The sequence below is a fragment of the Prionailurus bengalensis genome, chromosome A1, assembly GCF_016509475.1.
Source record: "Prionailurus bengalensis isolate Pbe53 chromosome A1, Fcat_Pben_1.1_paternal_pri, whole genome shotgun sequence".
NCBI classification, from domain to species: domain Eukaryota; kingdom Metazoa; phylum Chordata; class Mammalia; order Carnivora; family Felidae; genus Prionailurus; species Prionailurus bengalensis.
Genome location: NC_057343.1, coordinates 206768498 through 206790948, shown reverse-complemented (window position 1 = coordinate 206790948; position 22451 = coordinate 206768498). Strand labels below are relative to the sequence as shown.

General features: G+C 39.9%; 1 protein-coding gene across 1 annotated transcript in view; it reads right to left on the bottom strand.

Moving 5' to 3' along the window:
- Positions 1–22451, bottom strand: part of OXCT1 (3-oxoacid CoA-transferase 1) — a 137236-nt gene that overhangs the window by 95694 nt on the left and 19091 nt on the right. The window contains exons 4-7 of the mRNA XM_043599213.1: positions 20995–21130; positions 17277–17426; positions 12927–13033; positions 9505–9565 (exon numbers count right to left, since the gene is read on the bottom strand). Of these exons, the coding sequence (XP_043455148.1) occupies positions 9505–9565; positions 12927–13033; positions 17277–17426; positions 20995–21130 (454 nt within the window). The remainder of the gene's footprint in view (positions 1–9504; positions 9566–12926; positions 13034–17276; positions 17427–20994; positions 21131–22451) is intronic.

The following is a 22451-nucleotide window of genomic DNA, read 5'->3' as shown; positions in this document are numbered from 1 at the left end:
ATGGTTGCTCCCCAAAGGGTCTGCCAAGTTGCACATTCATTTCATTACCACACAAATTCGTGTGATTTAATTTTTTATTGATTCTTCTCAAACCACTTGCTATTGTTTCAGTTCTATTTGAGCTCATTGGTCTTTTAAGAAAAAACAGAGTGGGGCGCCTGGGTGGCTCAGTCGGTTAAGCGTCTGACTTCAGCGCAGGTCATGATCTCACGGTTTGTGGGTTCGAGCCCCGCATCAGGCTCTGTGCTGACAGCTCAGAGCCTGGAGCCTGTTTCAGATTCTGTGTCTCCCTCTCTCTCTCTGACCCACCCCTGCTCATGCTCTGTGTCTCTCTGTCTCAAAAATCAATAAACGTTAAAAAAAATTAAAAAAAAAAAAAAAGAAATAACAGAGTGACATTTAACATATTTGGACTACAAAAATAGAAATTATACTGTAAATTAAGGGTCTGCAAACTCTTTCTGTGAAGTCCAGTTAATATTTTAGGCTTTGTGGACTCTGTCACATATTCTTTTTTTAAATAGCCCTTTAAAAATATAAAAAATTCTTGGGGCACCTGGATGGCTCAGCCAATAGAGCATGTGACTCTTGATCTCAGGGTTGTACGCTTGAGCCCCACAATGGGTGCGGAAATTACTTAAAAAAAATAAATTTTTAAAAAAATAAATTAAACAAATAAAAATATAAAAACATTCTTAACTTTATGTGGTACAAAAACAGGCCATGGGCTATAGTTTTGCAATTACTGTGAGGGGCGCCTGGGTGGCGCAGTCGGTTAAGTGTCCGACTTCAGTCAGGTCACGATCTCGCGGTCTGTGAGTTCGAGCCCTGCGTCAGGCTCTGGGCTGATGGCTCAGAGCCTGGAGCCTGTTTCCGATTCTGTGTCTCCCTCTCTCTCTGCCCCTCCCCCGTTCATGCTCTGTCTCTCTCTGTCCCCAAAATAAATAAACGTTGAAAAAAAAAATTAAAAAAAAAAATAATTACTGTGAACTAATAGTATATAGAACATATATGGCCACACACAACGTAAATCAGCCTTTCATTTAAAATGAATCATAGCGGTTCCACAGGTTTCCTTTTCCTGAAGCAGGCACTAAACTAGGAATTCTTTACATTAGAGAAGGATGAGGAATATACTCTGATGATTTTTCATGAGGCAAAAAATTCTGCCCAGATAGTTTTTTCTCCCCTCCTTAGGTGGTCATGGATAAAAGATGCTCACCAAGAATTAATGAAGCTTCCCTTATAATGTCGTACCTTTATAATAAATGTAAAAGCCTAGGTTTATACAGTTGATACACATTGACAAAATGCAAATTTGTGAAGCCTCAAAAATTATAAATAGATACAAACTCAAAAACCTAAAAATAGAATAAAATTCACCAGCCCATCAAAAAAAAAGGGAATGTGTTATTAAATGACTTTCAGGATCTCTGCACTGACAATAAAAAACAGCACCTAAATTTTGTAAGGATAATGGCACACAAATGACTTGCTGTAATTGGTACTGCTACCCCACAATGCAGTGAAGTCCATTGTACCCGAGATAATGGAACTCTCTCACATAGCTGCTGCATTGTTACCAAGCAACAAGAAATAAAATGTCAGGATTAGCACTTGATTTAATATATTTTTATCATCAATAAACCATGTTTCTATTCTGCTATTCTTCTGGATGTAAATGGTCATTAGTCTAAGAATTATATTTAGTAATCTATAAGAGTGTGCAAAAAAAAAAAAAGTGAAGTTAACACCAGGCATTCATCAAGTCCATACTTTTTTAATATTTACTGTTTCCTTGGTAGAAACAGCAGATATTAATGTAATAGTAATTCTACTACTGAGAAGGTTATTTTGCCAAAATACTCAACTCGTCTTCATTAATACAATTTGTCTTCATTAAATACATCTTCATTAGCATTCAAATATTTTCAAACCAATGTAGCATTTCATGAAAATTCAATGGCCTTTAATAGCCACGAATGGTCTTTAAATACTTTAATACTCTGAAATAAGTAAAGTCAATCACTTCAGTTAGTTTAGTGGTGTGAGGAAATTATCTGTCAAAGCACTGTTTATCTGGCTGAATTTGTAGCATAAGAAACTTACAGATACCTCTTTCAGAGTGATTTAGTAATAATTATAAAATGAAATATAAAGCATGAATAAAATCTTGTCACTAAAAACCTGTAAGAAAAAGAAATGTAAATTAAAAGATATAAATTAACAGGTCTAACAACAAAAATCAATGTAAATGATATCCATTGCTTACCACATCCATCCCGAAAGTTAACACGTGGGCAAGTGACTGCATTGCCCTGGTGCATGAACCCTGCACCAGGGTTCATGGGGGGGTTGGAGGAAAGAAGGTATTTGTTCTTTTTGTATTGTATCAAACAGCTCTCTTACCTCCTCTCACCTTTTAAAAAGAATTTGTGTCGAATGTTCAACTCAACTGGCCCATGTAGATGAAGTAAGGAAGACTGGAATAGTTTCTTGCTGTCCTCATTCTAGTTAACTAACTGAACCAGGGCTTTACCAGGTAAATACTTAAGGGCAGTGAAAAATACTTAGCATATTATGCATCACACAGTGACTATCAAATTTGACATTCTAGCCAAGTTCTCATAAATACCACGTTTCCATAGGTCAATCAGAGAATTGTGTGTGTGAATGAATTCCATACAGGCATGACCAGTAGTTGCCTGGGTATGGATGTGTGTGCTTGACACTGAATCTGTCTAATGAGGTCTCTTAACTGATTAGAAGTACTTGTCTTATGTGGAGAGAAGTTTTAATTTTTTCTATTTATACCCATGTTTTTTCTTTTTACTATTTCTTGTAAAAATTGTGAGTTTCACTGCTTTAGAAGCTGTAATATCATAAGGCATTTGCAATGTCAAGATTAAGAAGAAAAGACACTTAGGAGGAAAGGACTTATGTTTATCCCTGGGGCATTTCTGTGTTCTCTAAAGCAGGAAGGAAGATAACCAAAGTCTCTAAACCACGGATACATTAATTGGCCTGCTTGGTGGAGATTAAATGTTCACAGAATCCACTGAAGTGATTAAGTCATGTCATTAAAATCCACTGTGTTCCCACCTTCTATTGTAAAGTAAAATAACAACCAGTTTGATCACTTCTGCTAAGATAATTCACGGGGTGTTATCAATGCAAAGTTCTGCAAACAGGGCCAGAGAGTCATAAGAGCCAAGAGGTTCCAATCGCAAAATCATCCTCCATTCATCTCAGAGTTTTTTGTTTTTTTTTTTTAATGTTTATTTATTTTTGAGACAGGGAGAGACAGAGCATGAACAGGGGAGGGTCAGAGAGAGGGAGACACAGAATCTGAAACAGGCTCCAGGCTCTGAGCTGTCAGCACAGAGCCCGACGCAGGGCTCGAACTCACGGACCACGAGATCATGACCTGAGCCGAAATCAGACGCTTAACCGACTGAGCCACCCAGGCGCCCCCATCTCAGAGTTTTAAGGTCAGATTTAGGCCTAATCATCTCTCGGGGACTATTATGAAACGAACTAAAAATACCAATCCTATTTCACATAGCCTCTGAAGGAAACTGCCGTTGCTCTCAAGAAAGCTGCCCTCATGCAAGGCTCCTTGGGCTGCCTGCCGTCCAGCACTGAACAAGAGAGAGTAGGTCTTCCCTGGTCTTCAAACCCACCAGGAATGTGCTCCCCCTACCGCCTAGACGGCTCCTCCTCACAGGGCTGCAGAGCTGGTGCCCTGACTTCCTGGGGAGTCTCTACTCAGGAGTCAGCTCACTGCGGCCTTTTACTGCCCACCTTCTCTAAAACTTCAGTTTCGTCTCCTGGCATTTCAGGTTCCTTTTCATGCTTTTTGGTTGTCTTTTTCTCCTTAACGTTTATCAATAGATAGCACACTGCCTGTGTCCCTTGGGTATTGCCTGTCACGTCTTAAGCATCAGAACGTAAGCTCTGTGAGGGCAGGGGTTTTTTGGTTTTGTTCACTGCTGTGCTTCCAGAACCTAGAAAAGTGCCTGGCACCCTAGGATTTAGGAGCTTTTTTGAATTCTCTTTAGAATGTGGTTGAGGTATAAAATCTGGTGGTTCTTCCCAGATAAGAAAGGAGGAGAAAAGGGGAGACGGGGATGTAGAGGAGGCAAGCATGAGCGTCACTGCAGCTGAAGGATGAGCTCGGGGCGGGGGGGGGGGGGGGGGGGGGGGGCTTCACTATACTCTCCTGTTTACTGCTGTATATATGTTCATTGTCCTTCATAATAAACATCAGAAACAAACATTTTTTAATATCCTTTATACTGCAATCACTCTCTGCCCTTCCTCACCCACCAGTGTGTCTGCTGGGCAGGATGGCAGATGTGCCTCTAATCTTTTCCTCTAGTTAATCTCCTAAGGAGAGATGGCACGTGCCAGCCATTAGGACAGAACGCAGAAGTCACAGTTCCCAAAGCCTGCCTCTTCTGACACAAGTCTTAGGATAGCACTTTGGGAAATAAGTTTCAATATGTCCATACCTTATGACTTAGAACATTTTTTTTAAAAGCAAGGAACTGATAAACACAATATCTCTGACAACGGTTACGGCCGCAGTGGATGCAGGCAGACGAAAAGGAATATGAGCAATCCGCTAATTCTTACCTTGGGTGGGTTCACAGGTATTCAATTTATTATTATACTTCATAACCCACACAGGCTACACATCTACAATATTTGTACGCATCAAGTATTCTAGAATATAAGCAATTCTTTCATAAGCAAATATAGAAATACGCCATGATGTGAACAAAATAAAAATAATTTTATTCAAGTCGTGATAATAAATATACTATTTTCACTAAAAGCTGAAATGAGCTAAAATAGAAGAGGCCCTGTATAAACCTAACACCAGCCATGGCACAACCCTGACGAAACCAGCTGGGCTATTTTGGTCTCAGGCAGCTTGAAGAGCCTTCGGTGGCTGAGTCAGACGACCTTTTCTGACAGAGCAGGCACGCCAGGCTGCTTGCAGGAGACAAAAGCTTACCAGTCTCCTGAGTGAAGCACTCCAAACGCTCCCCCTGAGTTTTCTATTATAAGCTGCTTTTGAAAAAAAATGCAGAGACAGGTCACTTCCAAGAAAAAACGCGGGGCGGTGGGCTAAGCACTGGGGAGACTGGCAGAGGGATCACAGGGAATTGAGGGGATAGCGAGACCCTTCCGAAAGCCAAATGAGTTCCCTCAGGAAGACGCGACAGTCCTCACTTCTCCTATTATACACGCAGAATGTAACACCAAGAGTCATTCCCTGGCTGGTTTTGCACTTAAACGTGTGAAGTTTATCAGGGAAGACGACTTCACCCACTCAAAGAGAAGGAGGTCCAGAAATAACACTGTCTGGGCCCAAAAGAGAAACATCTTTCTGGCATGTGTGCCAATATGTGCACCCACGTGCACTATTTTTCCCAGTAGCTACCCAGTTCCTTACGGGGGTGAGGGGGAGGGACACAGCCAGCATTCACTATATCACAACTTGGTGGTGAAGTATGCAAGTGGTTACAGGTTTTAAGAAATATGAATGCAATATTCATATGGATTGTAGTAAAGGGGAAAATGACCTACTTGGTCACCTCATTGGCTTTATATAACTCACGAGCTTGTGCAGAACACATGTGAAAGGGGAAACTTTTCTGAAAAAGAGGATTATTCCCCTTTTAGAGAAAGTAGAAAGACTTCATATTGAGGGCAAATTTGATACTCTCTTTAATTCGAGATAAACACACTGGTTTGCTTCTTCACATAAAATATTTACTGTAAATTAATAAAAGAAGAAACAAACAAACAAAAAGCAAGAAGACCACCCTGCTTCTAAGTCCAAAAAACAATTTTGAGCGGTCTAAGGGAACCATCATTAATATTATAGACAGTTATAGTTCTGCCCTCCTTAAAACTCAAGTTACAGGATGGAAACAGGGATAAAGGCTGCAGAGATGCAGCCATGTGGAGCGACACGGGGCTTCGGAAGAGAGGCTCTAACCCAGATGCTGAAGCTGCTGCTGAAGAGTCCTCGATTTCCTCCTCCATAAGAGACAGGACACGAGCTGAGAGCTCTAAGAAATAGCTTCTGACTGTCTGCAAGTACCACAACAGACATTCAATCACCATATTTAGGGAAATCTGTGAAAAGTTGCAAGGTTCAAAGAGGCTACAAAATAGAATGAACTGAGTCTAAGAGAAAGACTGAATGGACCCCATACAGCTACTGACCACAGGGTGAGGCTTTTCTAAAGCCAGCTCCAAGGTATATGGTAGTGGAGGAAAAAGGGACCACGATCAGAATAACTGGCAAGGAAGAACAGAATAGAGGAAGAAATTAGCCAAAACACTCTGCTCGATTCTAAGAGTTAACATTGAAATGGTCTACTTCCAGAGATTCAGCATCTTTCACAAGTTTGAAAAACCATCCATTTATGACAGTTTGAGAGTATTTCATAAAATAATGGAAAAGGGCAGACACCCTGGAATCAATATCTCTATTGCTCTGTTCTAGCTCCACCTAGCTGTGTGACATCAGGTCACACACAACCTGTCTGTGCTTTAAAGTCCTCATCTGTAAAATAAGGATAAAAATGGTTCCTACCTTATAGGACTATCTTGAGGATTACAAAAATAATAACGTAAAGAGTACAGCAGTGACTAATACATAATAAATATTTGATTAACAGTAGCTATTACTGTTGTTAATAACTAGCAGGCAAGAGAAAATATGGGTAATTTATGATCTCTGAGGATTCCTGTTAAATACAGCACTTCAGTGGCCAGTTTGTAATCACCCATCCCACTATGATCACCATAAAATAAAGTAGGGCAGGACTAGGGAAGAATTACAGAATCCTGGAGGTCAGTGCAAGTGAACAGAGTACACAGAACTCTGAGGAGTTGGAGCTGGAGGTCAGGGTACTCACTAGACTCAGAACAATACAAAAATCCCAAAATCAAAATGGACTTTTCATATCAGAAAATACCCAATCTACTCACCATCCCCAAGTCCAAATTATTTTCCTCTTTCGAGAACACAGTTCTTCCAATTCAACTTATGAGCATGTGGACTTCTACTATTGAGCATGCCGAGGAGATAGGCTTATAATAATCCATTATCTACAAGCTGTTTTGCTTAATGAGAAAGAACAAAATATGGCCTTTTGTAGCAACACGGATGGAACTGGAGAGTGTTATGCTAAGTGAAATAAGTCACACAGAGAAGGACAGATTCCATATGTTTTCACTCCTATGTGGATCCTGAGAAACTTAACAGAAGACCATGGGGGAGGGGAAGGAGAAAAAAATGGTTAGAGAGGGAGGGAGCCAAAACATAAGAGACTCCTAAAAACTGGGAACAAACTGAGGGTTTATGGGGGGTGGGAGGGAGGGGAGGGTGGGTGATGGGTATTGAGGAGGGCACCTGTTGGGATGAGCACTGGGTGTTGTATGGAAACCAATTTGACAATAAATTTCATATTAAAAAAAAAATAAAAGCTGTTTTGCTTAGATTCCTAAACTAGAAGGACAAATTAGATTTCATCTTGATCATTATAAATAACCCTGTGCAATAAAACTTTTCACAGATATCTATGTTGATCAAAACAGTAGTTGCTAGTTATATGCAGCTACCAAAGAGAAAATGAATTTTTATCTTGTTTAATCTTAATTAATTTAAATTTTAAATGTCACATATGGCTAGTGGCCACCATGTTGGTCATTGCAGACAGAGTCAATTGGGAGTGGCTGTCTACAGCACGTTATTGAAAAGTATCCCAATGTGAATCTGAGTCTAGCAGAAATGTGTGCAGTGATAGATCAGAGACGTCTGTTCCCAGGCAAGGGAGGCTAGCCTTTATCATATTTTCAGGATCAGTTAAAGGATTTTATCTCCCTTTTCCTTATGCCAAAAACAAAACAGAACAAAACCAAAGAAAACCTCTCTTTTCTAATATTTACAGTGATTCTCAGACACTAGAGGGTCATTTTCTGTTCTTAGAAGAAGACTGGCTGAAAAGAACCAGATTATAAAGGAAGAAAAAAAAAGAAAAAGAACTTCACCCAGGACAATGTATAATATCTCCTGGTATTCAGAGAAGGAACACTGTTGCAGGAAGTTTTATAGAAATATATAAAATGAAGAGAGGGCTAAACTACCAATTATTTTAAGCTATGTTATATATAGGCTTTTATTCAGTAATATTATGTATCTGTGTCACAGACAGATCATTAAGATGATTCCATAAATAAAAAACCAGATTACACAGAGTCAACCACATTGTCCATTTTAAATTTTTTTTTAACATTTTTATTTATTTTTGAGACAGAGAGAGACAGAGCATGAATGGGGGAGGGGCAGAGAGAGAAGGAGACACAGAATCGGAAGCAGGCTCCAGGCTCTGAGCCATCAGCCCAGCGCCCGATGCGGGGCTCGAACCACAGACCGTGAGATCGTGACCTGAGCTGAAGTCAGACGCTCAACCGACTGAGCCACCCAGGCGCCCCAACATTGTCCATTTTAAATGCAGTATACTGAAGTCATTGCAAAGAAACCACCAGGCCTGGGGTGAAGGTACTACATCCTCCAGAACTTTAAAAATAAAAATAATACACTTCACTTTCCAAGAGATGAACTGAATTCTAACATTTGATTTTTTAAAAATACCACCGTACTGATTCCATGAAATACCATCTTGGCCAAATGTATGCAGAAGTCAAAAGATGCCACATACAACACTACCATCATGAGAAAAACCCAGAACATATATTCTCATTTCCAGATCCCACAATGGGTTCCTATAAAGCTCTCCCAAGGAAAAAACTATCTCAAACTTTTGTGAAAATTTGGTTCCAAGGCGATTCTCAAAGCCTCAAGTTAAGAATCATTACAAGTCTCCTCTCAGGTTCAAATACATGTAAATAAAATGGGTCATTATACCCAACAAAATGGGTGTAAGTACCTATTTCTGTCACAGAGTGTTAACGCTAGCAATGGTCTCCCACACCTTGAGATGTCCAAAGAAGAGTCAGTCAGTTCCTTAATTCAACTGTTCCAAACAGAGCCACAACAAAACAATTATTTGTACTACCCCCTCTTTCTTCCTTAAAGAATTCACAGTATCTAAGATAATGAACTTCTGACACAACTTACTATATTTTTGGGATTCTGTATATAAAAATTCATCTTGCAATTTTACCCAACATGGTCTATTTCACTCAAGTACCAAAGGACTTTTATAAGCTGGTCAGTCTCATAGCTTGATCTCAAAGAGAGCATTCTAGTGAGACCCTAGCTAACCAGAAAGTTGCTGTTACAGTAAAATTTCAACTACTCTACATCGAAATAGAATTCTTCGATATCCAAAATTTTAAACTTGTCATTGTTTATCCTCCAGAAAACAAATGAACTGCTGTACATTTTCTGAACTAATACATAACATCAAGTTTAAAAAGTAACCTCTGGAAAGCAGAAAAAACCTCTTCTCTTACCTCCACCACTGTGGTTTCTGCCGCTTTGCACATCGGCAAGTTGAAATTCCTTGCACTTTTCCTATATTAGGAGTGGGGGAAAGTGGGGAAAGAAGACCAAAAATAAGAAGAGCCTCTCTCAGCTTTCATTATAAATTAAAATAATTTCTATAAACTAAAACTCTGTGAATTTTTTAAAAGAATGTATCAGATTTTCCATAAGTATTAAAACTATTTTATAAATAAAAACAATTTAATGGTCACTTCATTCAGTTATAGAGCTTTTATGGAGTTATATAGCTTTTATGGAGGAGAAGAGGGACTATTTTTCATGTTCAACATATGATTATACACAGAAAGATAAAATAGATATTAATAAATCTACTCTACTTCAAACTGTTTGCCTGAATCTTTTAACTGAGATGCCACTTTGTTTCTATAGTTATGGATTTCGCTAAACTTGGTCTTGTTAAAATATTAAGAAAAGTAGCAAGTGCTTTATATGAGAAGGTATAGTAATTATATTCTCTGTTAAAGAGAAACTTACTGCTGAATTTAAATGAAGCATTCACTGGTAATGTGTGAATCATCTATAAAGATCATTCCAGGGAACCAATTTCTAATGAAATTATTTGAAGTATGACACCCACATCAGACCCTGAGGTGTAAAAACTTCAAGAAAGTGCCAATTTTGCTGACGGTTTTGCATTCCCAAGTTCTTAACTTAATGCACCACCACTATCCATAAAAAATTTAACGTATTTTTTGTTTCTGAGAAGGTAAGTTGGTAGAAAAACTCATTTCATAAAGGGAAATGAGTTACAGCTCTCTTTTACTAGCTCTTTTAGGCCACCAATGTTTATCTCACTGGGATTCAAGGATAAATATAAACTCGGGCATGTCCCAGAGAGAGAGGTCCTTGGGTACTTCCACAAGTTTCTGTGTTGGATTCCACTAGACGTCAAAACAGCACTGAAAGCTCCAAGAGCAGTGTGGCCAGAGGCAAAGGCAGGCAGGGCTGTTCTACCAATGGCCTAGACAGACCTCTCACCAGTTGTCCCACTAAACAAGAGGGTCATCCTGGAAGCCAGTATCCTAAGAATCTAAGTCACTTGACTATTACTGATAGGCGGTCTCATCTCATATCAAATCTCAAGAGCCACAGGCATAAATAAATGCTCAGAACAGCCCTTGTGCAGTCTTTAAGATAGTAGAGCCAGGCAGTGAATCACAGGACAAACGCATGGAAATATTTTAAATCATTCATTTCCATTTGCTTCTATACAATTTCTTTAATATCTTCTTTAATTTTTTAAAGTTTATTTGTTTTGAGAGAAAGAGAGAGAGAAAGCACAAGAGAGAGGGGATGAGAGAGGGAGAATCCCAACTAGGCTCTGCACTGACAGCGCATGGGGCCAGAACTCACAAACTCTGAGATCATGACCTGAGGCGAAATCAGGAGTCGGATACTTAACCGACTGAGCCCCCTAGATGCCCCAATTTCATTAATCTCTTTAAAAAAGCAACTAAACTTTGCAAACATTTTACCAAGGTGTCAAATAAGATAGGATGCAAAATGTGTAACTTCCAAAATTAACTGGTTGAATTCAAGAAATCAAATATATGGGAATACAAGCTGGTGCAGCTACTCTGGAAAACAGTATGGAAGTTCCTCAAAAAACTAAAAATAGAACTACCCTACAACCCAGCAATTACACTACTAGGCATTTATGCCCGGTACACAGGTGTGCTGTTTTGAAGGGACACATGCATCCCCATATTTATAGTAGCACTATCCACAATAGCCAAAGTATGGAAAGAGCCCAAATGTCCATTGATGGATGAATGGATAAAGAAGATGTGGTATATATATATACAATGGAGTATTACTCAACAATCAAAAAGAATGAAATCTTGCCATTTGCAATTACGTGGATGGAACTGGAGGGTATGATGCTAAGAGAAATTAGTCAGAGAAAGACAAATGTCATATGACTTCACTCATATGAGGACTTTAAGAAACAAAACAGAAGGGACGCCTGGGTGGCGCAGCCGGTTAAGCGTCTGACTTCAGCCAGGTCAGGATCTCGCGGTCCGTGAGTTCGAGCCCCGCGTCAGGCTCTGGGCTGATGGCTCAGAGCCTGGAGCCTGTTTCCGATTCTGTGTCTCCCTCTCTCTCTGCCCCTCCCCCGTTCATGCTCTGTCTCTCTCTGTCCCAAAAATAAATAAACGTTGAAAAAAAAAAAAAAAAAAAAAAAAAGAAACAAAACAGATGAACATAAAGGGAAGGGAAACAAAAATAATATAAAAACAGGGAGGGGGACAAAACATAAGAGACTCATAAATATGGAGAACAAACAGCATTACTGGAGGGGTGGGGGGGGGGGTGGATGGGCTAAATGAATAAGGGGCACTAAGGAATCTACTCCTGAAATCATTGTTGCACTATACGCTAATTTGGATGTAAATTTTAAAAAATAAAAAATAAAACAAGTTATAAAAAAAATCAAATATAGTATTAATATCATATAAGGTCTTCAAAAATCAACAAAAATGACATGAGAATGGTCACTGAGAATTTAATTGTGATCACACCAGCGTTGCATTTGGTAAAGATAAAAAACTGCTAAAACAGTAAATGACCATATTATAAAAAAGAAACTATTTCTGTAACCTAACAAGTGAAGTCTTCAAGACCACACATCTTGGAAAATTTGCTTATGTATATTCAAAGGTGGTACAATTTTCAAAATACAACCACATAATGTATAAATCCAAGATACTAAATACTTAGTATTTAGTATGCTTAGGGTAATCAAAAGATCTTGAAATCTATTAAGCCTGTGGCTTAATATCTGTGGCTATCCAGATAACAAGAATGAAAGTTCAGGATTATCAAGATTAATCAACTTTTCATTAGAACCTACATACGTATTTCCTAGTAGACACCAACAGGACTGGAAAAGAACTGATCTAAATGGTTAGGAGCAGTATCTTTCCAGAATATCAAAATCACATAGGCTGTTTAAGACAATGCATATCAATAACAATATCAAAATTAAATACAATTGTGTGTTTTTGTCACATTTGCTAAGCATGTCTCAACACTGTACCTTTCCTGGCAACTAAAACACACATGGAAAAATCGTTTGTATGTAACTATATACAAGGGTATATAGATTCAAATGCCATTCAATGTGGGCACCAGCCAATCAGAACAGATTCCCAGAAGCACACCACATCTCAGCAAAAGCAGTTGCCTTGCACACACACATACATCATTGACCTGTGGGTTGGTTTGATTGTAAGCCACTTTTTAAATGAATTTTTAAACACCAAATACGCCAAGATATTTATTTTGTAAACATAATTCAGGAAATGTAAAGTTGCTAAAATGCAACTTTGCATTAATTGCATTGCTTTGCATAAAACCATCATACTACCTGAAAATCACATTTCCTGCTTGGTCTGCCTTCCAGGCTTTCACCAAAGCAAAATCTCCTGTAATTGCTTCCTCCAAAATAAAATGCTGGCCATTAAACTCCCTCACCTGCAGGAGACAAAGAGGGCACTGTCAGATATTTGCAGAAGTCTTGTTTGGCTGTGGTATGTGCTCTGATAGAAGCAGATAATAAGGATACGAGCCTAGTCAGGGAAGGTTTCTCAGAGGGAGGACAATCTGAACTTGAGGACTCAAGGGTGAGGAGTGGTAGGCAATTAGGATTTGATCAAAGTGGTGGAAGGGGAACTGGGAACAGCATGTGCAGAGACTCAGCAGCAAGAGAGAGCTTAGTAAACTGGAGGAACTGCAAGTTCTATATGCCAAAGGCACAGACTGTGTTAGCACTCATTATTTATGTGCATAAGTTATATACATTGAACATTTCCTCCACCCCAGGAAAAAAAAACTATATAAGCCTCATAAAATCGTCAATGTATTTTGTACATAAAATAGTTATAAAAATCCATTCATCTCTAATTAATCTATAACCATCTGTTGAGATATTAATTGGAATTCCTAGAACCTGTAGATGACATTGGAGAACTGACGTGCCACATCGTTCCACCCGTGAGTTAAATACACGCCTATATTTTTGAAATCTCCTTTTACTTGTTTGAATTGCTTGATAATTCTTCCCCCAAAAAAACTTTGTATACGTTTTTTAGGTTTATTCATAGATACTTCATGGCGTTTTTATGCTACTATGAAAGTTCTATGTTATTCTATTACACTTCCTTTTCTATCGTTACTGTTTAATGGAATGCTACTGACTTCTGTATTGTATTGCCTTTTAATTCTACTACACATGGAAAGGGGAGCGGGAAGAAGCAGCATAAAGTAAAACTGTGCCATGGCATTTTGTTCCTTTTTTCTTCTTGGGTGTTTAGCTCTGGGAATTGAAACAAAGAAAAGAAGAAACAACGTCAATGCTGTGCCCCATCCTACACGGGATTGGAGCCATAGGAAGGCAGAGCTCCACTCTCGCTCATACCACACCCTCTAGTGGACAAACTGCATGCACATCACAGAAAACTTCAGGAGAAAGTTCCGTATAGTTACTTTTCTTTATGGTTTAAAGCAGAAATCCCTTCTTAATCAACAGCTTCTTTAAAGGTTTTATCCCACTTTCTGCTAGAAAATATTAATGAATTTCGAGGATCACTGATGGAGGATCTTATTAATATGAAACTTAGATAAATCATACAAAAGCTATTTATAAACTGCACGTCAACATACAGCTTTTTCAAGAGCCTTGTGTATTTCAAAGTCATTACTGTAAACACTAATGATAATAGATGAGAGTATGTTGCATACAGATCTGGAAACCTACATACAGATCTAAATATATGCTAACCCAGGGCAATGTGAAAAAAACCGACTTTTTTTGCCCTATTCCAATTATACAATTTTCTGATGGGTCTACAAACCAGCAGTTACTGAGTGCTGACATTCTAAAATTTTAAAACAGGGAAGGGATTGGTTTTGCCACACTATTACACTCACTTGAAAGAGTTCTGTGTGCCCCGGTTGCCACTTCCTCTTTTTTTAGCCCTTTCTCAAATCCACTCTGATCAAATTTCTATCATTCCAGAAAAATCCTCCCATCCAGAACAATCTTTTTTTTTTCTTTTTAAGTTTGTTTGTTTATTTAAGTAATCTTTACACCTAATGTAGGAGCTCATGATTCCGAGATCAAGAGTCACACGCTCTTCTGACTAAGCCAGCCAGGCACCCCTAGAAAAATCATTCTTTAAGGTCACCAGGGCTCAATGCCCCCTCCTGTTACACCACCTCTTCTCAATGGGACAGTGCTGATCACTCCCCACTTTGTAAGATCTCCCTTGTCTTTCAAGTTGCCACACTCCCCTTGATTTTCTCTTCACAGACTAGATACTTTCCCCTTCTTTGCTTCTCTTTTCGCTCTTCCCACCCTTCAAATGCAAAAGAGTTTTCTCTACCTGCACTCCAGCCCTAGACACTCATCCATTTCCACAGATTTAACTACTACACGCTGATGGCTCCAATCCCCTATCCCAGCTCTAAACCCTCCCCAAGCTAGAGACTACCGAGCAGCTTCTGCTGGAGCCTAAAGGACATGTCAAACGCACCCAGTCCCAGACAGGGCTCTTTGATCACTCCCGTACTTCGTCCAGCTCAAAAAGCAGCAGGCTTGGTTCTTGTCTTTCCTCATAGCCCACAACCAATCCATTGGTAAATCCTACTAGCTCTGCCATCAACGTATGTCTGGATTCCAACCCCTTCCCTACAAGTTCCACCGTTTCACCTCAGTCTAAACAACTTCCACTCCCACCTGGATGGATACAACAGTCTCTTAAGCTCTCTCACTGCTTCTGCTCTTGTATCCCTACCAGAAAACTACCCAGCAGCCACAGTGATGCTTCCAAAATGGAACTTGGACTACATTACTCTCCCACTTCGGAACCTCTCATTGCACTCAGTAAAACCCAAACTCACGATCTGGCTGCAGCCTCGTTTCAGCCTCCCATCCTACCACTCTCTGCCTCATTTATGCTGTTCCGGTCTCACTGTCCTGCTGTTCCACAAACTGGGCTATCCTGCTGCAGGACCTTGTCTTCTCTCCTCCTCCTGACCAGAGCATAACCCTATAATCCTCGCCCGACTCATTCTCTTGTTTTATTTCTGTATCTACCAACTGTCACTTCCTCAGAGAGGTTTCCCTGGACCCAATCTGGAACACAACCTCCCTGGCCACTGACCATTCTCTCTGCCCTTACACTACGGGATTTTTCTTCACAGCACTTTCATCACTGACATTACGTGTTTGTTAATTCATTCCTTGTCAGTTCTTCCACTAGAGGGGGCCTGGGTCTAGATCATCGCCTTTTCTACCATACTTAGGCTAGTGCCTGGCAAAGAGTAGGACCTTAATAAATGTCACTGAATTAAGGCATTTACTCACCTCCTCTTTCTACCACAAGTAGGGGAAGTAAAGAGCTAACAAGAATCATTTCAAGAAATTATTTGTCACATTCCTAAGTAATTGAGACAAAAGTACAAAACTATTAGGTTTGTGCACCTGACTCCAGGCAACAATGAACCCAGGCATTCAGGACAGACTCTAGTCTATCCTATGTTTTCCCAAGGCGAGTTAATGCTGTAACTTCTAGCAAACTCTCGAAGTATTAACCCAATTTTTCTGAGCATCATTATCTACATCACTAAGATCCATTTTAATAATTAGATTCCTGTCTTACTTTGTCAAAAACTTTTTAAACCTAATTAGGTAGTAAAGGAGCAAGATAGAATATAAAAAAAAAATGTTAATCAAAGCTTTGAGTCAATATAGGTCATTCTAAGCAGAAAGGCAAAGCTCCAGATGGAGGACACTGCTAGAGACAAACAGTGAACAGCAAGAGGCATGTTCAATGACCTTTTATCTTCTCTCAAAATATGGAGGTGCAGAGCTAACATCCCTATAAGCAAAAAAAATGTTTATAAAAATCGCCGTAAGTGATAAGAGGTCCCTTGATTTACTAAGTTGTCACTTCCTTAGAGCTAAGCTGAGCATTTCTGCAAACCGGTGTTACTGCTCTTGAGCCATGTGGCCAGAGAGAAGACGTACTGAAAATACAGTAATGGAATACCGGCCTGTGTAATTTTTAAAACTGGCTCAAATCTAAGTATCTCAAATTCCTATATCTAGAGTTCCATTCTTTTCTAGTATGTGAGTGAAGCTACCTAGCGTACTCCATCCTACCCAGCACTGTAAATATAACTGAAGTACTCCATCAGCTCCGTATGTCCACTATACAAAATGAAGGATAAAGGAGACGGTATAAATGTTCTATTATGTAATTACAACTGCCCCCTACTTTTCAATATTGCATGCAAACATACGATGTCTTTTTTTTTTTTTAATTCCTTCATCCACATTCAGTAGGGGCTTGAGCATGAAGAGTCTGCTATGATATATATCACACATCTACTCTATCTTCCACATACGCATAGTCAGAAGTTATAAATGCTCTTACATTTGTTAAAACTTACCAGAAAACTAATCTTGGCTCACACATCTTATGTAGATTACAGTTTCTTTTCTTCTCATTTATTTATTCGAGTTTCTCTATGTAATTTTAATTACTAGAGGATGCTCAATTTTAGCTAGAAATATTACCTAGCGTATTCACATAAATGAAGGACAGTGTCTTCTCACACCGAAGTGATTCAATCCTTATCTACCCACTAAGTCCAGTTGGAATCCTACACTGAAAGAGAGTCCCAGCGCTACCTGGACCAGAGTCCTTCTTACCTCTCTTGGCTTACTGGCAATGGCAATGCTGCCATCCTTGTTGTATTTGATCGGTGACCCTCCTTGCTGCACCAGGGTCCCGTACCCGGTGCTGGTGTAAAATGCAGGAACTCCAGCCCCACCTGCACGAATCCGCTCCGCAAGCGTGCCCTACGAGTGAGCAATCGGCACACCATAAAAAGTTCATTAAGCACACTTCTGTACGTGGATACAGAAACACGTACAGACATGATTCCTCTCTCTAGAAGTTTATCATCCTAAATCGGACCGAGCATTGTATATTGCTGTATTTCACGAACACTGTATGCTATATTAATTTAAAATAAGTACTGCACCTCTAGACAACAATCTCTCAATTCTTTTTTTTTTTTTTAACATTTATTCATTTTTGAGAGACAGCGTGAGTGGGGGAGGGGCAGAGAGAGAGGGAGACAAAATCTGCAGCAGGCTCCAGGCTCTGAGCTGTCAGCACAAAGCCTGACGCGGGGCTTGAACTCACGGATGGCGAGATCATGACCTGAGCCCAAGTCGGACACGCAACCGACTGAGCCACCCAGGTGCCCCAACAATCTCTCAATTCTTAACCCACATTCAAATGTAACTGCTTGTTTGTATAATCAGGATCTCAGCTTTCTAGCGCCCACTGCTCTCCTGACATCATAATCTACATCAGTCTATCTGTAATGTGTTAAAATCAATTTTTAAGCCTGAAGTATGTAATTTACATTTATTGAAAAACATGTATTTAAATGTTGTGTTTTACTGTGTGCCATATGTAGGTATAGCCTGAATCTTATCATTGATAACAATGCCATTATTATATAATAATATGTTCACTCTGTTTTATTCCAAAACATTCTTATAAGCATTTCATCTAACACATTATCTAATGAAGAAAAAATCCGAAGTTAAGCAAAGATTATACAACATATAGGTAATTTGTTGGTTTTTCTGTTTGTTTGTTTGTTTATTTATTTTTGAGAGAGAGAGAGGGAGACAGCAAGCAGGGGAGGGGCAGAGAGAGAGGAAAACGGAGGATCTGAAATGAGTTCTGTGCTGACAACACAGAGACCAATGTGGGGCTCGAAATCATGAACTATGAGATCAAGACCTGAGCCCAAGTCGGACACTTAACTGAGCCACCCACATGCCCTAGTAATTTGGTTTTTAAAAGCTAAGAGTACTTTAAATTCTACCTCCGGGTAGAAACGGCTGTATGCAAAGTTTCTTGTACCCTCTTTTGATCATCTTTATCACATTCCTAGGTACCAGAGATTTAAACCTGATTTCCCTAGCTCCCTCCTTCCCCCAACTACTTTTCCACCCAATTTTCCCCACAGGGGAACAACTCTGGCCCTGAATATTTCCTGATACCCTCCCTAACATTGAAACCTATTGTTATGGTCTAGCTACATCATATTCATGCTAGATAATTGACTGGCCATTCAGTGGTAAGAATTGATTTAGGTATTAATGACAATATGTTAATACAGAAAACAAATTTCTACTTTATCTGTGAAAACAATTTCTACTTTAGCTGGGGCCTTCAAATACTAAACTCAAAGCAGGCACTAAAAGTTGGGACTTCAGACATTGAGTCATTGAAGTAGGTGGGATAATCTGGGGAAGGTAGGATATGAGGCACAACTGAAAATCTTCCAGATAACTGTTTCTCTATTCCATTTAATGGACAGAGATAACTCCATTTTGTTTTAAGTTAATAACATTCACAAAATTAAACCATCAAAACAACCATAATAACAGCCCCTACCATAAAATATTTTTTATGCCCACCCTTCTTGAATACTTTTATTCCTTCTCTCTGTCCATCTGGGCAAGAGCCTAAAAGTGGACAATTTCTACATACAGGCTCTCTGCAGGTACCACCAGCCTCCTGCATCCAAACCCCAAAGGGAGTCCTCACCCCTACCACTTTATCAACGCTTCTCTGGCTCACAGGCTACAAAACAAGGTGCCAGAGCCGATGTCTGTGTACCTGGCACAAAGTGGGCAGAGAGACACCGACCTCTTTCAGCTTAAAGAATATAAAAGAAATACTAAGGAACACCCATGTACATGCCTCTGACAAAATAAGGGGTAATGCAAAAGATAAAAGAAGTAATTGAAATTATTTTCAAGGGCTCCACAACCCAGAGGAAAAGGGATCTCAACCTATATCGTGAAGAGGAAAAGTATATGCTATCGACTGAATTGTGTCCCCCGCAAATGCGTATGTTGAAGCCCTAACCCCCATGTGACTGTATCTGGAGACACAGCCTTTATGGAAGTCATTAAGGTTAAATGAAGTCATAAGGATAGGGCCCTGATCCAATAGTATTAGTGTCTTTATAATAAGAGAGCCCAGAGTCCTCATTTGCAAGTGTGCGTCCTGTCTCTCCCCACCCTCCTCCCCTCTACCAAGAATCACATCAGCCTGTACCTTGATCTTGTACTTCCCACCTGCCAGAACAATGAGAAATCACTTTCTCTTGCGTGAGCCACCTAGTTTGTTACAGCAGTGCAAGCAGACTAAGACAGGATACCTTTTGTTATTTTCATTTTAAAGGAAAACCAGATAAACGCCAGGCACAGTGGGAGGCTGTGACAAACACCGCTCCCAACAACACTGCAGAGTGACAGAGCGTGACCCACGTAATGCTGTATAGCCTCAGGTACAAGACGGTTCTCCCCTGCATTGCTGTCTCTAGACAAGCATATACTGAGAGTTAATTATTGACTTTTTTAATTCTGCTAGATCACATCATTACCAATGTAGTGAAGTTAGCGGTAATAATGATTCTGTTGACAAAAATAAAGCAGAGTGGTGGGTTCAATTTCAGAGATGAAGGCAGATGATGTCAAATTGGAAGACAAGTGCCTAGGGGCACCTGGGTGGCTCAGTCGGTTAAGTGTCCAACTTTGGCTCAGGTCATGATCTTGAGGTTTGTGGGTTTGGGCCCCACATTGAGCTCTGTGCTGATGCTGCAGAGCCTGCTTGGGATTCTCTCTCTCTCCCTTTATCTGCCCCTCCCCGACCCACCCTTTGTCTCTCAAAATAAATAAATAAACTTAAAAAAAAAAAAGATGACAAATGCATATGTAACCTGTAGAGCCCTGTTTTACCCAAATGACTTCAAAAAGTTTCTTCTATGACAAACTCTTCAAGCAGTTAAGACGTAGTGTAAGAAGTGAGTGGAGACTTGCTAGATTAACTGCAGTAACTGGCTTGTTTGGTAATTGACATCAATTCCCTGGAGACCCGGGCCCTGATTCCAGCACTTATTCTGGGACATACCCAGTTCTACCCTCCATGGGCTCCACTTTCCTGATGTCTCAGCAAGAATATATTCCTCACAGATTTCTAATTCTATGATTCACAGGAACGGACTCTCAGGACAATCCCCCAGCATCTCAGCAAGTCCTACTGCAGGCTTCCAGCACAATGTATATCATCGTGCTGAACTTAAAAACTTATCCTGGAGCCTAGATATTTTTACTAGAAATACCTCCCTTTTTTTTTTTTTTTTTTTTCCATGCACAGCAACAGAAAATAATAGTCTAGACATCAACAGGTGTGACCTACAAACAAATTTCCTTGGTCTGGCAAAACTGAATCCTCTCTACCTTACCTCTCTTGCAAAGGAAAATTCCCAAAGGGGAAAAGGTAAATTTTAAAATAAGTTACTGCTGTGTAAGAGAAGCAGAGAAATTTTCTTACCTGAGGTGTCAGCTCTACTTCTAATTCACCACTCAAGTACTGTCGTTCAAATTCTGCATTTTCTCCAACGTAGGAAGACACCATGCGTTTTATCTGCTTGGATCGGAGTAAAAGGCCCAAGCCAAAGTTGTCAACCCTAGAAGAAAAATGCAAGCAGCTTGCAATCAAAGGAATATCAGAGACAACACTAACATCCCAGACTTCACAAACATGAAATGTTATTAATTTAAAGGATTCCCTCCTGCCGGGCATTTCACACATATTCTCTCAGTCCCCCACCACCCAAAGAACCTTGCAAGGTAGCTATTCTTCCCTTATTTTACAGCTGAGGAAACTAAAGCTCTAAACCTTTAAGTGATTTCTGGCAAGATCTTGGGTGACACAGCCAGTATCCAAAGCCACACCAATCCTACAAGTCTACCCTGCACCTTTCATTCTTTCCACTGCTCCAAAGTGATGCCAGGGTAGAAGACAAGCAGAGATGAATTGGATCTTGCCTTACACTTTGAAGGCAAATGTAGAAGCAAAAGCAATGCCACGCTCCTGATCTGCACTAGCTCCAAATGGAGAAATTCATTCTGTCCTAAAAAGTGAGCAAGGCATTCTCATATTTAAAAGAAGGAAGAACAGCATACTCTTGAAATTTGGACCCAAATTATAAATAACTATGAACATTTTCCCTGTATCACAGATATTTAGGTCAAGAAGATTTAAACACTTAAACATTTTTAATAGCAATACCAAAAAAATCAGGAAATTAATCACAAACCAGTGAAAAGATTATAGGCAGCAGGAATAACGCTGTTATCCGTTATCTAGTAAGTTTTTTTTTTTTTTAATTTTTTTTTCAACGTTTATTTATTTTTGGGACAGAGAGAGACAGAGCACGAACGGGGGAGGGGCAGAGAGAGAGGGAGACACAGAATTGGAAACAGGCTCCAGGCTCTGAGCCATCAGCCCAGAGCCCGACGCGGGGCTCGAACTCCCGGACCGCGAGATCGTGACCTGGCTGAAGTCGGACGCTTAACCGACTGAGCCACCCAGGTGCCCCTGTTATCTAGTAAGTTTTATATAATATGGTTTAATATTTCTATTAAGGTTAGAGTTCAGGGGTGTCTGGGTGGCTCCGTGGCTTAAGCGTCTGACTTTAGCTCAGGTCATGATTTCACAGTTCGCAAGGTGGAGCCCTGCATTGGGCTCTCTGCTGTCAGCACAGACCCCGCTTCAGATCCTCTGTCCCCCTCTCTCTCTGCCCCTCCCCTGTTCATTCTCTCTCTCTCAAAATAAATACATAAACTAAAAAAAAAAAAAAATTTCTAAGGTTGGAGTTCAATTTATTCTCTTTTAAATTTTATTTAAGACTTTATCTTTTTTAGCGCAGTATTAGGTTTATAACTACACTGAGAGGAAGGTACAGAGATTTCCCAAATACCCTTGACCCCACACATGCATAGCCT